At 39.1% G+C, this 16,485-nt stretch overlaps 1 protein-coding gene across 1 annotated transcript in view; it reads right to left on the minus strand.

Moving 5' to 3' along the window:
* Positions 1–3,085: 3,085 nt before the first annotated feature.
* The window catches only part of Magt1 (magnesium transporter 1), a 40,590-nt gene continuing 27,190 nt past the window's right edge, over positions 3,086–16,485 (minus strand). The window contains exons 6-10 of the mRNA XM_040744315.1: positions 15,278–15,367; positions 14,633–14,696; positions 12,193–12,267; positions 4,209–4,299; positions 3,086–3,177 (exon numbers count right to left, since the gene is read on the minus strand). Coding sequence (XP_040600249.1) covers positions 3,162–3,177; positions 4,209–4,299; positions 12,193–12,267; positions 14,633–14,696; positions 15,278–15,367 — 336 coding nt within the window. The 3' untranslated portion in view covers positions 3,086–3,161. The remainder of the gene's footprint in view (positions 3,178–4,208; positions 4,300–12,192; positions 12,268–14,632; positions 14,697–15,277; positions 15,368–16,485) is intronic.

Raw genomic sequence — 16,485 nt, forward strand, 5'->3', positions numbered from 1 at the left:
CCTGGCTTTACTTCCTGTTCTTCTGCTTCCTGACTGCCTGGGGGCTTCATGCTCCAGCTGCCATGTTGTCTCAACAATATGTTCCCTTGGAACTGGGAGCCAAATAAACCCTTTCTCTATTAAGATGTTCCATTCAGTGTATTCTATAAGAGTAACAACAAAGAAATGAATACAACAGGAAACCAAACACCTGAATTTAGATTGCAAAAGTTTATTGATAGGAAGCAGTAAGCCAGACATTTGGTTATCTTTGCCATGATAATGTATCATTTTTGAACAGTATATTAAAAATACATAATGAATTATATTTAAACCAGTACTAGAAAAGTAAATTAAGAATCTACTTAAGGCACTTCAGATAAAAGCTAAATTTAAAATTTCCTCAAAAGTAACACTATTTTAAGCGGAGAAAATCTGCTTTCAAAGATTTTCCAGAGCGTGCCTTTCTTGGTCCTGAAGAATGCTGCTCTTAAACAGAGAGAAAACAGACAACACTGACTGTGGGAGACGACCTGGAGCTACAGAGGTTACACAGCACGCACGAATACTGCCCAGTCAATCTTACAAGTTCCCTAAAATTTGCAGCCTAACTTCATTTGGCAGAGACAAATACAAGAATAGCAGATAAGACATTAAGAATCACTCTCTATATAAGAAACTGTATCCACTTATTCATCTAATTTGTAAAAATGATGACAAACAAACCCTCATAAAACATTTCTTCTGGGCCAATTATATCTTCTTTCCACAAACCTCTATTATATAAGACAGGGGAGGGATATTACATGATCAAGAGCAGGAAACGGTCATAATATCTTTTTTTGTCTTTGAGACAGGGTCTCATGTAGCTCAGGCTTGCCTTAAACTCACTATATACTGAAGGATGAGCTTGAGTTTCTGAGCTTCCTGAGTGCACTGGGATTACATGCATGCACCACATCTGGATTATGTGATGTAGTAGATCGAACCCAGGGCTCCTTGTATGTTAGGCAAGTACTGTATCAACGGAACCACATACCCATCTCTATCTTTTAAATGTAATATTTCTAATGTTTTTTGCATTGTTTCACAGTTACAATTCTCATTTTTTGTGGTAGTGGGGACTGAACACAGGGTCTCACACAAGTGCTCTACATTCTAATTCCACACTTTAAAAACAGTGCCATTTCAAATTACTCTTCATAACTTTGGTGGAAGTCAAAGTTAGACATAATGTAACCATGACTTAAATATTCCTCATGGAAATTTGGTTAGCCTATATGATTATTTCTGCTATTAGAGAAAAAGACAAAATTCAAACAAAATCCCTTCATAATTTTTATTATAGACATTTTTGAAATGAGGTGTTGATATGATGCTAGATTATGTTTCAAATTCTTGAACTTCAGGGATCCTATTACAGCCACCGGTAGCTAACAGCATGCACACACACACACACACACACACACACACACACACACACACACACACACACACACAGACCACCCACCACCACCACCATTCTTTGTATATCTAATTTATGGGGGAAATAAAAACTAAAATAATAGCAGAAAGCAGACTAGGGTCAATGGCAGTTCATGCCTGTAATCCTAGCACTTAGGAAGCTGAGACTTGAGGATCAATGTGAGGTGGAAGTGACTCAGGTCTCCGTACAGGAGTTCGAGACCAGTCAGTGCTTTATCATAAAAAGGCAAAAGTATACCAAAGGACCAGGTTACAAGAAACATTGCTTTTAGAAAACAAACACACAAATAAGAACAAAAGCCAGACCAGGCTTCAAGAAATACTTATTTAAAAAATACTCCAGGTTTCAAGGAACATGTGTTTTTAAAAAGACTGGGTTTCAAGGAACAAACAAACAAAACAAAAACAAAAATAATTCAAAATAACTTCAAGAAATATTTTTTGTGGTGTTGAGGATTGAACCCAGAGTGTCACTCATGCTAGGCAAGCACTCTACCACTGAGCCACAACCTCATCTTGAAAACATTTACATTTGATCTCTCTTTTTTTTTGAGACAGGGTCTCACTATGTAGCCCACGCTGGCCACAAATTCACAAAGATCAGCCTGTGTCTACCACAAACCTGGCAAAATGTTTCATTTCTATCCATAAGCAATAAATCAGTATTTTATGATTTTCTTATTCTAAGATAGTCCTTTTCATGAACACAACTCGGCTTATTTTTCTGTCAGGTAAAAATGAGATCAACAACAATATCTAACTAACTAAACACACATCTGAGACCATTTATAAGTTATACTGATTTTTAGCAACAAATTATTATTAGAAAAGGGTCACTTTAAATAAAACTAGAAACAATGAATCAGAAATCTTTCCATGTACAAGCACACTCATGCAGAAGTCATAGTCTTGTAGTTAGAGGTACTTTTTAATGTGTAAAAGAGGCATATGTAGCTCTAATTTCAGTGGGAAAGATACAGGAAGAAGACAGACTTATCTTTCCAAAGGCTACATGGTTCATTTTCAGAAGTTCACATAGTGCAAAGGAAAGATGTAAATCACATACATCTGCACAAAAGAAAACTAATGATGGCTTCCAGATGCAGTTGTTTGTAATAGGCAGAGGTGGAAATCCCTGCTCAGAACCTTCCATCCCCAACGTTGGAAAAGATAAAATTTGATGACCAAAAGTTAACTAGCTTTGAGTTTTGCTCTAAGTAAAATGAAGTAGTAGCTTTAAATTCTTATAAAGTATTTAATTCTACAAAAATCAAATGTTTCGTAAGTTCATAGGGAAGGGAAGGTTTTTTTGTTTTGTTTTGTTTTTTCCGAGACAGGGTATCTCTGTGGCTTTGGAGGCTGTCCTGGAACTAGCTCTTGTAGACCAGGATGGTCTCGAATTCAGAGATCCCGCCTGCCTCTGCCTCCCGGGGCTGGGATTAAAGGCATGTGTCACCATCACCCAGCTGGGAAGGGACGGAGAATTAAGAGGAGAATAATTCCAAATACTTCACGATCTTACAATTGCTTGTTAAGGCACTACACATCTTTGGTTAAATGATTAACTATTTAAATCACTTGACAAAAAAAGGAGGTAATATAAAATACATGAGTTGCTTTCTTCTTTAAACACCACATATTTATTATTTTTCAGTTTCCATTATTAACACAGAGTCTATGTGTCTCTGGAATCTTCTTTAACTCATCAGAAAGCTGAAATGAAATATATAACAAAATACATTAGTCTCTGATAGAAAAATAAGTTTTACTTCTTTTTTTTTTTTTTTTTGGTTTTTACGAGACAGGGTTTCTCTGTATTGTTTTTGAGGCTGTCGGTCCAGCCCAGCCTCGAACTCACAGAGATCCGCTTGCCTCTGCCTCCCGAGTGCTGGGATTAAAGGCGTGCGCCACCACCGCCCGGCAAGTTTTACTTCTTATAAATACATAGTATGTTAATTTTAATACATGTACCATGATATGAGTATCAATAACAAAAAGAGAAACACTGAAAGACCCAGGAGTCTTTTTTTGTTTTTTTGAGACAGTGTCAAATTCCTTATGTAGTCAAGGATAATCCAGATCTGATCCTGCCTCTATTTCTGAGTGCTGGGATTACAGGTCTGTAATACCATACCCGGCTCAGTATTTATGGTACACTCAGGTTCAATTCCCAGCATCCACATGGCAACTCAAAACTGCTGGTAACTCCAGTTCCAGGGGCCCTAAAACCCTTCTTCTGACCTCTGTGGGCACCAGGCATGCATGTGCTACACAACATATATACATGCAGGTAAAACACTCATACAGACAGAAATAAATCTTCAAAAATTAAAAATTATGTTGGGCAGTGGTGATGCAAGCCTTTGATCCCAGTATTTGGGGGGTCAGAAGCAGGCAGATCTCTGTGAGTTCGAGGCCAGCGTGGTCTACAGAGTAAGTTCCAGGACAGCCAGGGCTGTTACACAGAGAAACCCTGTCTCAAAAACCAAAACCAAACCAAAAAAAGAAAGAAAGAAAAATAAAATATTATAAAGCAATACTAACTAATCATTTTAAGTATAGGTAAGCTGGGCAGTGGTGGCATATACCTTTAATCCCAGCACTTGGGAGACAGAGGCAGGTGGATCTCTGAGTTTGAGGCCAGCCTGGTCTATGGAGCAAGTTTCAGGACTGGCTCTATAACTACTGGGAAGCCCTGTCTCGAAAAACCAAAAAAAAAAAGTATAGGTAAAATAAGAATATACCTGTATGGATAGCCATGGTATTTTGATCGAAAGATAGAGAGCATCCAACTGAAGAATAACACAACAAGTCCAATTCCAGCCACACACATCACTGTGAGAAAAAAAAGAGTAAAATTATCAGGTTGTACCTAACAAATCACCAGGACAGTGTAGGCTGTATACTTCTAAAGAGGAACATTTCCTAAGAAACAGCTCTTTAATAGCCTTAAGCCTCATTGTTAGAAACAGGGTTTATCATTTTAATATGGATTCCCAAGACAAGAGTTATGAGGAAGAGGGGTGCCCTGGAAGAGCATGGGTATGGGCTTCTCTGAGAGTCACTCTCACCCCTCTCTGGCCCCACCCCACCCTGCCCCAGACAGGGTCTCACTATGTAGCCCTGGTTATTCTGGAACTGACTCTGGAGACCAGACTGGCCTCAAACTCCAGAGTGCTGGGACTAAAGATGTGCGCCACCACACCTGGCTCCAGTTTTTAATCTTGGAGAGTTTGCATCACTCATAAGCTTACCCCACTACATTGCAATAGAGTCTATTTATATAGTTGTGCAATTTAACTGGATGAAACAATACATTTCATGTTTTCTTTTTTGAGACACGTTTTCTCTGTGGCTTTGGAGGCTGTCTTGAACTAGCTCTTGTAGACCAGGCTGGCCTCGAACTCACAGAGATCCACCTGCCTCTGCCTCCCAAGTGCTGGGATTAAAGGCATGCGCCACCACTGTCCGGCAACTATATATTTCTTTAAATATACCACACTCCATTCACAAGCAGAAGCAGAGGCAGCAGAGTTGCAGCAAATATAAGGCTAGGTCAGTCTATAAAGCAAGTTCCAGGCTAACCAGGACTGCATAGCAAGACCTTGTCTTGAGAGATTAAAAAAGATTAATTAATTAAATAAAAGCATCACAACCTCAATAATTTTTTTTTTTGGTTTTTCGAGACAGGGTTTCTCTGTGGCTTTGGAGGCTGTCCTGGAACTCGCTTGGTAGTCCAGGCTGGTCTCGAACTCACAGTGATCCGCCTGCCTCTGCCTCCCGAGTGCTGGGATTAAAGGCGTGCGCCACCAACGCCCGGATTACAACCTCAACAATTTAATGTTAAAATATTATCTTATGCCGGGCGATATATATATATATAAATAAAATCTTATGTCTATAATCCCAGCACTTGGGAAGAGGAAGTAGGAACATCAGGTATTCAAAGCCATCTTAGACTCCATAGTAAGTGTGAGATCAGCTTGGCCCATATCCATCTCCAAAAGACAAAAAAGGTCAAGTACAGAATTGGAGAGATGGCTCAATAGTTAAGACTATGAACTGTTCTTGGAGAGGACACAAGTTCACTTCTAAAGACTCCTATAAGGAAGCTCACAATCACCTATAACCCCCCAATTCCAGGAGGGATCCAACACTTCTGGCCTCCAAGGACACCTATACTCACATACACATACCCATACAACAGGCATTTAATTAAATATTATAAAAATATATCTTAAAGAAAAAAGTCCATGTGGAGCACATGTGTAATGCAACACTCGGGAGGGAAAGTGTAGATACAGAAGTTCAAGGCCACCCTGATCTACATGAGGAGTTCAGATGCAAGTAGCTTTCTACACAGCAAGTTCCAAGTTAGTCACAGCTATATTGTGAGGCTATCTTTAAAAAAAGAAAAAGAAAAAAAGATGCTGGGTGGTGGTGGTGCACCTAGAATTAAATGAAAATGAATATACAACATACCCAAACTTATGGGACATCATGAAATTGGTGCTAAGGGGAAAGTTCATAGCACCAAGTGCCTATATAAGGAAATTGGAGCCATCTCATATTAGCAAATTAACAACACACATGAAAGTTCCAGAACAAAAAGAAGCAAGCATACCTGAGAAGTAGAGTGCAAGAAATAATTAAACCGAGGGATGAAATCCATAAAGTAGAAACAAAGAGAAAATACAAAGAATCAACGAAACAAAGAATTGATTCTCTGAGTAAATCAACAAGATAGACAAACTCCTATCTAAACTAATGAAAAGGCAGAGAGAGAATATCCAAATTAAAAAAAAATCAGAAATGAAAAGAGTGACATGACAACAGTCACAGAGGAAATCCAGAGACTCATAAGGATATACTTAAATAAAAACCCTGTACTCCGCTCCCCAAACCCCCGAAAAAGAGGAAAGGCTGGGATGGGGTATGCCTTTAATCCCAATACTCAGGAAGCAGAGGCAGATGGATCTCTGTGAGTTCCAGGACAGATTGGTCTACAGAGTGAGTTCCAGGACAGGAAGGGCAACACAGTGAAACCTGGTCGTGAAAAGCCAAAACAAACAAACAAACCAAAACCTGTACTCCAACAAATTGGAAAATATAAAAGAAATGGATAATTTTCTCAATTGGTACCACTTACAAAATTAAATCAAGGCCACATAAACAATTTAAACAGATCTATTACCCCTAGGAAAATAGAAGCAGTTCTTACAAGTCTCCCAACCAAAAAAAGCTCAGCGTCAGAGGATTTTAGAGCAGAATACTTCCAGACTTTCAAAGAACAGCTAATACCAATACTCCTCAAAGTATTCCACAAATAGGAACAGAAGGGTCATTTCACAATTCATTTTATGAGGCCATAGTCACCCTGATACCCAAACCACAGTCTCAACAAAGAAAGCAAATCACTGACCAGTATCCCTCATGAATATTGATGCAAAAATACTCAATAAAATACTGGCAAACCAAATTCAAGACACATCAAAACAATCATACACCACGATCAAGTAGGCTACATCCCAGAGATGCAGGAATGGTTCAATATACAAAAATCTGTTAATATAATCCACCATATAAACAAATTGAAAGAAAAAAGACCCACATGATCATCACATTAGGTGCTGAAAAAGCCTTTTACAAAATCCAACACCCCTTCATGATAAAAGTTTTGGAGAGAACATACCTAAATGTAATAAATGCAATTTACAGCAAGCCTATAGCTGATATGGGATGTCCTTCTGTATGCTGTGAATATGTGTTGCTTTTATTGGTTGATAAATAAAGCTGATTTGGGCAATGGACCAGTGGAATATAGCTAGGTAGGAAATAGATAGAGAAAGAAAGAAGGTGGGGTAAGAGAAATGCCATGTAGTCACTGGGAAAGTGAGATGTGAGGTAACAAACCACAAGCATCATGGTAAAATACTATAATAGAAATGGGCTAATTTAATTGTGAAAGCTAGCCAGTGATATGCCTCAGCCAATTGCCAAGCAATTATAATTAAAGCCTTAAAGAAGTTATTTGGGAACTGGCAGGTGGGATGAAAGACCTTCACCTACATAGAATCAACATCACATTAAATAGAAACTCAAAGAAATTCCAGGTGGTGGTGGTACACGCCTTTAATCCTAGCACTTAGGAGACAAAGGCAGGTGGAAATCTCTGTGAACTCAAGGCAGCCAGCCTGGTCTACAAAGAGAAAATGGGGAACAGTCTTCAACACATTGGCACAGGAGAAGACATTCTGAACAGAACGCCAATAGTTCAAACAATAAAATCAACAATTAATAAATGGGACCTCATGAAACTGAAAAGCTTCTGTAAGGTAAAGGATACCATCAATAGGACAGAATGGCAGCCTACAGAATGGGAGAAGATTTTCACCAACTCCACATCTGATAGAGGACCAATATCCAAAATATATAAAGAACTCAAGAAATGAGACATCAACAAACCAAATAATCCAATTTTAAAATGGAGTACAGATCTAAAAAGAGAACTATCAATAGAGAAATGAAAATGGCTGAGAAACAAAGTACTATTCAACATCCTTAGCCATCAGAGAAATGCAAATCAAAACTACTTTGAGATTCCATCTTATACCTGTCAGAAGGGCTAAGATCAAACACAAGTGACAGCTCAGGCTATCGAGTATGCAGAGCAAGAGGAACATTCCTCCATTGATGGTGGGAGTGCACTATGTAAAGCAATATGGTGGTTCCTCAGAAAACTGGGAATTGATCTACCTCAAGACCCAGCTATGCCACTGTTGGGCATATACCCAACGGACACTCCATCCTACCACAAGGACAACTGCTCAATTATGCTTATAGTGGCTTTATTTATAGTAGCCAGAAACTGGAAACAACCTACATGTCCCGCAACTGAAGAATAGATGAAGATGTAGGATATCTACACAATGGAGTATTACCCAGCTGTTAAAAAATCATGACATTTTCAAGGAAATGAAAAAAAATCAGCCAGGTGATGGTGGTGCACGCCTTTAATCCTAGCACTCTGGAGGCAGAGGCAGGTGGACCTCTGTGAGTTTGAGGCCAGCCTGGTCTACAAAGCAAGTTCCAGGACAGGCTCCAAAGCTACGGAGAAACACTGTCTTGAAAAACCAAAAAGAAAAGTGGATACTCGCTGCTAAGTAAGTGATAACTATGCTACAATCCACAGATCTAGAAATGCTGAGTAACAAGGAAGCTCTAAAGGGGATGCACAGATGTCCTTGGGAAGGGGAAACAGATTTATCAGGTGGACTGGGGGCTGGTGGTAATGGGAACAGGGGGGGATCAGGCATGGTGGGGGTGGGGGTGATAGAGGGAAAGTATTGGGAAAGGTGACTGGAACTGGAAGGCATTTGGGTGTATGTGTGATGTGAAAGAAACTTCCAGGTTTCTACAAGGGTGACCTTAGGGAGGACTTGTAGTAATGGAGGAGTCAGAGCCTGATCTGGTCATCCTCTGTAACCAGGCAGGGCTTACCAGAGGTGGAACCAGGACAACAACCCAGCCACAAAACCTTCTACCTATAATCTATATCACCTGAAAGATATACTGGGGTAATTGAGGCACAGAACTTGTGGGAGTGGCCAACCAATGACTTGTCTAATTCGAGGTCCACATCCTGAGAGGGAACCCATGCCTACTACCTGGATGACCAGGAGGAACCAGAGGCTGGATAGCCCAGAGACCTACTTTAGAAAAAAATCAATAAAATGATTCCTAACAATACTGTTTTATACTCATATGACAATCATCATCAAAGAGGCAACTGCTGGCAGCTGATGAGAACAGATATAGAGACCCACAGCGAAACATTAGGGAGAGAGAGCACCCAAATTAGAGATCTCCATTGGGTCCCTCTTCTTCGAGCTTGGGGAACCCTGAGGGAGAGGGGGTAGGAAGAAATGCAGGAGCCAGAGGGGTCAAGGACACCAGGAGAACATAGCCTTACAGACTTCAACATAACAGGAATCATAGGGGCTCGGAGACTGACATGGCAATCATGGAGGCTGCATGGTTTGTAACTAGGGCCTCTGCATATATGTTTGTTAAGATTGGTGTTTTGTGAGACTCCTAATGGTGGAAGTGGGGATATCTCTTAAGTCTTTTACCTGTTGCTGGGACCCTTTTCCTCCTATTGGGTTGCCTCATCTAGCCACATGAGGGTTTGTGACTGGCCTTATTATAGCTTGCTATGCTGTGTTTGGTGGATATTCTTGGGAGGTCTGCTCTTTTCTCAAGGAAAACAGAGGAGTGGATTTGGGGGAGAGGGGAGGTGGGGGGAGGTAATAGGAATGGAGGGAGGAGAATCTACAGTTGGGATATATTAAAAGCAAAAAATAAAAACATTCAAAATTAAAACAACAACAGCAAAAACAACAAATCACGACTGGGCCAGCAAGATGGTTCAGTAAGAAAAGGTGCTTGCTGCTGAGCGTGCTGACTATCTGGATTTGATCCCCAGGATCCAAATAGTACGAGGAGAGAACAAACTTCTACTTTGACCTCAACATGCATGTTGTGGCATGTTCACACACATTCATATGTGCATACACACCCCAAAGAAATAAGTTATAAATGAAAATACTTAAAAAAATAAATCTAGAAAATTAAGTAATTGGGGCCGAGCAGTGGTGGTGCACTCCTTTAATCCCAGCACTTGGGAGGCAGAGGCACGCGGATCTCTGTGAGTTCGAGACCATCCTGGTCTACAAGAGCTAGTTCCAGGACTGCCTCCAAAGCCACAGAGAAACCGTGTCTCAAAAAACCAAAAAAAAATTAAGTAATCATACATGTATTATATATTAAATGGTTAATAGATATGCAGACTTCTTATAACACGAAAGGCTTATTTTTATTATTTTTTTGAGACAGGGTCTCACTATGTAGCAGCAAATGGTGCGGAAGTTGCTTTGAAGACCAACCTGGCCTCAAACTCAGAGATGCACCTGCTTCCTGAGTGCTCAGATTACAGATATGCACCACTATGCTTGGTAAAAGTATCTGTCAAATTGGAAATCTATTCATATTTTTATGGAGAACAAATATTAGGTGTAAATAATTTTTTATATTTTAACAAAATTCCAGAAATTATGCCAGGTCCCAAATAACTTAAAGAAGTTATTAGGCTTTAATTATAACAAGAAATTATATTGTAGGTATCTACCAATGTGTGAATATTTGTTTGATATAGGGTTTTATGCAATCCAAGGTGGACTCAAACACACTATATAGCAAAGAATGGTCTTGAACTCCTTATTCCTTCTGCTCCACGTCCCAAGCACTTGAATTGCAAGTGTGTCACCTCGTACAGATTTTTTATTTTTGAGACAGGGTTTTACTATATAGTATAGAAGGCTGAATTGGCAGAAATCCTCTTGTCTCAGTCTGGCATACTGGGATCATACACTATGGCACCACACTCCACAATATGTGAATGTTCTAAAGCATACAGAGTAGATGCTGCCAGGGTTCCTTGTTACTGATTTTCTTAGCCCCCATGTCCAAAGTTTTGGAATTATAGATGTGTGCTGCCACACCCCACTTGATTTTTTGTTTCAAGGAAAGGTTTTCAACATATAGCGCTGTCTGGCCTGGAACTTGCTATGGCCTCAAACTTGCATCAATCTTACTTCTGCCTCCCAAGTGTTTAATTTTTAAAGTGAGTATATGATTCAAACTCTTCCCCCCCCCTCACACACACACACCTTTTTCACTGTTAGTGACCTTACCTATGTAAGACAATCACAGCACCTTAGAGATCTATCCTCAGGCCTTCCCATAGTTGTTTTCTGTTGTTTTGTTTTGGGGTATTATAGGGGATTGAATCTAAAGCCCAGTACATGCTAGGCAAGTACTCTACCAGGGTTACATGCCCAGTCCTCCTTTACTTGCTTATTTTGAGACAGAGTCTTAGTAAGTTGCAGTCTGGCTTCCATCTCATTTTATAAACCAGTTAAGCCTTGAACTAGTGATCCTCCTACTTCACCCTCCTTAATGTATGGAATTAAGGGTCAGTACCATCAAGTCTGGTTCCCACAGTTTCTAAAATGTTTTTTATAGATGGGGCTGGAGAAGTGGCTCAGTTGGTAAAGTATTTGTCTAGCATATACCAATCCCCAGGTTCAGTCCCCAGCAAAGAAAATAATCAGACACAATGGCAAAATCTGTAATCCTAATCCCTGGAAGGTAGGGAAAGGAGGATCAGAAATTCAAATTCAGTAAGTCTAAAACACATCTAGACTATATGAAACCCTGTCTCAAAAAACCAAGATGTTCTTGTAGTTTTTTTTTCAAGATAGGGTTTCCTGGAACTCACTCTGTAGACCAGGCTGACCTCAAACTCACAGAGATCCATCTGCCTCTGGCTCTCAAGTGCTGGGATTAAAGGAGTGCGCCACCAATGTCTGTCTATAAGATGTACTTATGAGTGGAAAGAGATGATGAACATGGGGGAGGCAGAGGCAGGAGGATTGCAAATTCAAGGTCAGCTTGGTCACATAGCAGAGCTTATGTGAAAACAAACAAAAAATCAACCAACAAAAAAGTGGAAAGAAATAGATTATATTAAAATTATTAGTTGTTTTTGGTAGAATAATATGAAAACTCCTCTTAGAGGTTTCATAGTTTCTTTTTCATATTTCCTATAAAGGGAAAATCAATTAGAAAGGGTTCATTTTTCTGCATTACAGGCAGAATGTGACTTACTCCTTCGCTTCCCAATATCCATGTCAGAGGTAGCAGCTTCGCATAAAAGTACCATGCCTAAGGTAACCCCACCATCTTAGAAAAGCTGTTTAAGGAAAAATTCATTTAGCCACAACAGACACACCACTTTCCTATTCCCAGTTTCTCATGAAGAAAATTAAGATGAATATATAAACCTTCAAGTCTTAATTTTAAAACAGTAACCAAAACAAATACTCTTACAATATTGTTTACTATAAAGACTTAATTAAAAAGCAAGGTTGAGCCAGGCATGGTAGCAAGGCCAGCCTGGGCTATATGAGACTCTTGTTTCAAAAAACAAAACAAAACTAAACTAAAAACAAAACTGGTCCTATGCACCTGGTGTGGTGGTACATTTAATCCCAGGACTTGGCAGGCAGAGGTAGGCATATCTCTGTGAGTTCAAAGACAGTCTGGTTTATATAGCACAGGCTACCCAGTGTTACGAACACCAAAACCCCAAACTGATAACCCCAAAAGAATCAGAGTTGGAAAATACTGCATTTTGTAAAATAAAACATAATTTTAAAAATCCTGCCTATGCTTAGCAATGTTGATGATTATCTTTAATCCCAGCACTCAGGAAGCAGAAGCAGGAGGATCTCTGTGAGTTCAACATCAGCCTGGTCTACAAAGTGAGTTCCAGGACAGCCAGAAATACACAGAGAAACTTGGTCTCAAAAAAGCAAAACAAAGCAAGGACAGCAACAACAACAAAAAACACAAACAAAAACCCTACCTATATACAAAATGAGCTTTTTGGGTATCATAATTTGAAATAAAATGTCTGATCACAGAAATTTTCCAACTTCATACACACTACAAAATACTAAGTAGTCACCGTTAACACTTTAACACCCCTGAAAAGGACATACTTGAAATAAATACCATTTAAGACAATAGCATTTCACTTATAATATAAAATGATCTCAAAAACTTCTCCAGATTTTCAACAATTAATATTTAAGAGTACAAGTTATGACTCAGCTACCCAATTTTATCTTATTCTAATGAAAAAGGATCCGGGCATTGGTGGTCACACCTTTAATCCCAGTACTCAGGAGACAGAGGCAGGAGGATCTCTGTGAGCTCGAGGTCAGTCTGGTCTACAGAGCGAGTTCTAGGCCAATCTCCAAAGCAATACAGAGAAACCCTGTCTCGAAGAGACAAAACAAAACAAAAAAGAAAAAAAGAAAAAGAGGAAACTCCCCATGCGGCATGATCTTATATTTACTCATTTTAATAACAGCAGCTATATAAGTCAAAATGGAGACCCTGCTGCAAACATGAAGCACATCACATGGTTGAACAATAAAATAAGCAGTACCAATGTTTAAAACTATGTCCTAGCAGAAAAGAGAACATCACTTTTATTTTTGTGACCACCAAGAATTGTCAAATATCCTAATTATGTACATGATGCACATTGCATGCTATTGTATATGGGTATAATTAAATGTAATAGAGAAACAGGTATTCTAATGAGGCTCTATAATTGACGACATTCATCTCTTCCTTACCATCTTGTGCTCTCTCTTAAATAGCCTCTTGTTAGGAATGACTTCCATTTTCCATTTTTTAAGTTGTTTTTTTTTGAAACAGGGCTTCTCTGTAGTTCTGGGGCCTGCTCTGGAACTCATTCTGTAGACCAGGCTGCCTAGAACTCACAGTTATCTGACTGCCTTGGCCTCCTGAGTGTTGGGATTAAAGGCATGTGCCACCAATGACCTTTGCCCATTGCTGCTTTTGCTCTTTGTTGTTGCTGTTGTTCTTGTTGTTTTGTTTTTTGTTTAAGTTACTCAGCCAAGTCTCTTCTACAGCATTTTCCCGTGTTTTTTTTTACTGTGTTTCTCTATATCTAGGTTTCCTCTGAAGGATGCCAGGAATTGAACTCAAGGTCTTGTGCATGCTAGGTACATAATATGTAACCAAGGTGTATATAGGTCCCAATTATGCTTTTAGGCTATTAAAATGTTTCATTTTATTTATTTGTTTGTTCATTTATTTTCTTCAAGACGGGGTTTCTCTGTGTAATAGCTCTTGTTGCCCTTGAACTTGTAGACCAGATTGGCCTCAAACTCACAGAGATAAGCTTGTCTCTGCCTCATGAGTGCTGGTATTAAAGGTGTGTGACAGCAAGCCCGGCTTAATATTTCATTTTAAATATCACCTAAATCTTACCTTTCTTCTAAATCCATATATCAGTGAGCTAATCAACCTGGCTTTGTCAAACTTAAGGTTTACCTCTCATTAATCTATACCTTATTGGATAAAGTAGGAAGACAACAAGCAATAGAATTTGCAAAGGGTATTATGCCTGCATTAGGACAGCAGATCCAACCAAATGCTGTATAGAGAACACAAGATTGTAAAATAGGCAAGTTAAAATGCAGCAATAAAGACTTATCATAAAGGATACTGAACAGTAGAACAATGTGCGTTTCAGCTACAAACTGGGCTTGACTGCTTCCATGGATATAGTTCTGGGAGGAGAAGAGAAAATGGAATCTTCAAATTACACATTGAATTGTAGTGTCCTTATCCTAAAATATGGTTAAGCCTTATGAAATTATCAAATCATTTGGGGTATGTAAGTATGTACATACTTTGTTTAGCTACTAAAAGTTATTTCTCCATTATTTTCTTCTTTCTTTGTATTTATGCTATGTGTTTAATAACAAAAATGTATGAGCAAAACAATATTTAAGAGTACAAAACTATGAGGTAAAACAATATAGAGATTACATTTTTCCAGTCAATCACCGTCATCTGATAGTACCTAGCACCGTGCCTAGAAATAACAGATGCTCAAATACTCATTCTTATATTTAGTTTGAGACTGACTTCCTTTCTTAGCCATCCCAATCAAAAGAAATCAACAAATGGAATAAAGAACATCCCACTTTGGAGCACCATATGCTCTAATTGTAACTGAAGCTCCTTAACAGAGATTAAAGAGTCAAAACTGTATCTAGTTGTGTATGTGCTGGCACTGGCCTCACGGGGTAATCATAATCACATTAACTTTGGTATACAATGCAAAGAAATTCCCAACTTCTCTTACCACATGTCCTGTATGGGGATTCTTATGAGCATATGGTGGTCCTCTTATATGGTTCCACATTTGACCAGATGTCATAGCAAGTACAAAACACTAGGAACAAAAAGAATGGAAAACTCAGGGTCCAGTTAGCCCATCTTGATTAGATAAGTAGGTACATGGAAATACTTATCCATTCAGGAAACACAAGACATTTAAAAAAAAAGATTTCTTTATTAAGGTTTGTATTTTATCACAAAGATCACAATTCAACATTATTTCTGAAGGGATTTTAAATTATAGACAGAGAAGTTTCAAAATTCAATATTGAAAATATATTCAAAAATATTTTCAAAAGAACTCTAACTGGGGCTGGAGAGATGGTTCAGTGATTAAGGGCACATACTGCTCTTCCAGAGGACCTGATTTTGGTTCTCAAGACCATGATGGGTGGCTCATAACTTCCTGTCACTCCAGCTTCTAGGGAATCAAATGCCCCTGCCTGACCTTTACGCATACTTGCACTTATGCACATAAGACCCCAGCACATATACACAAGCTAAAAATAAAATATAAAGAAGAACTATAAACAGAGTCAATTGCTTGAAACTTTGGAAATCCTAGTAAGATAATGACGGAGATGAACAGGAGATAAAATATACAAAATCTTAGTACCAGAGAGATAAATGGCTTGGTGTATAAAGGTATTTGCCACAAATGCCTGACAATGTGTTTGATCTCCAGGGTCCACATGATAGAGGGTGATAAATGAACATGGGGACTTTTGAATTTGTACTAAATGCATAGTAAGCCTATGGGGGTCTGGGAGTGGAATGTAGTTGTTTTGAAAGAGAATGGACCCTGTGGTGGTTTGAATGAAAATGGCCTCCACAGGCTCATAGAGAGTAGCACTATTTGAAAGGATTAGTACCTGTGGCATTGTTGGAATTGGTGTGGTCTTGTTGGAGGAAGTGTGTCACTTGGGGGTAGGCCTTGGGGTTTCAGAAGCCTAAGCCAGGCCTTGTGGCTCTCTCTCTTCCTTCTGCCTACCGATTCAGATGTAAAATTCTCAGCCCCTCTAGCACCAAATCTGCCTGTGGCCACTAGGCTTTCCACCATGTTGATAACAGACTGAACCTCTGAACTGTAAGAAAGCTCCAATTAAATGTTTTCCTTTATAAAAATTGTTGTGGTCATGGTGTCTCTCACAGAAATAGAACACTGAGTAAAAG

The sequence above is a fragment of the Mesocricetus auratus genome, unplaced genomic scaffold (assembly GCF_017639785.1).
Source record: "Mesocricetus auratus isolate SY011 unplaced genomic scaffold, BCM_Maur_2.0 Super-Scaffold_100003, whole genome shotgun sequence".
NCBI lineage: Eukaryota > Metazoa > Chordata > Mammalia > Rodentia > Cricetidae > Mesocricetus > Mesocricetus auratus.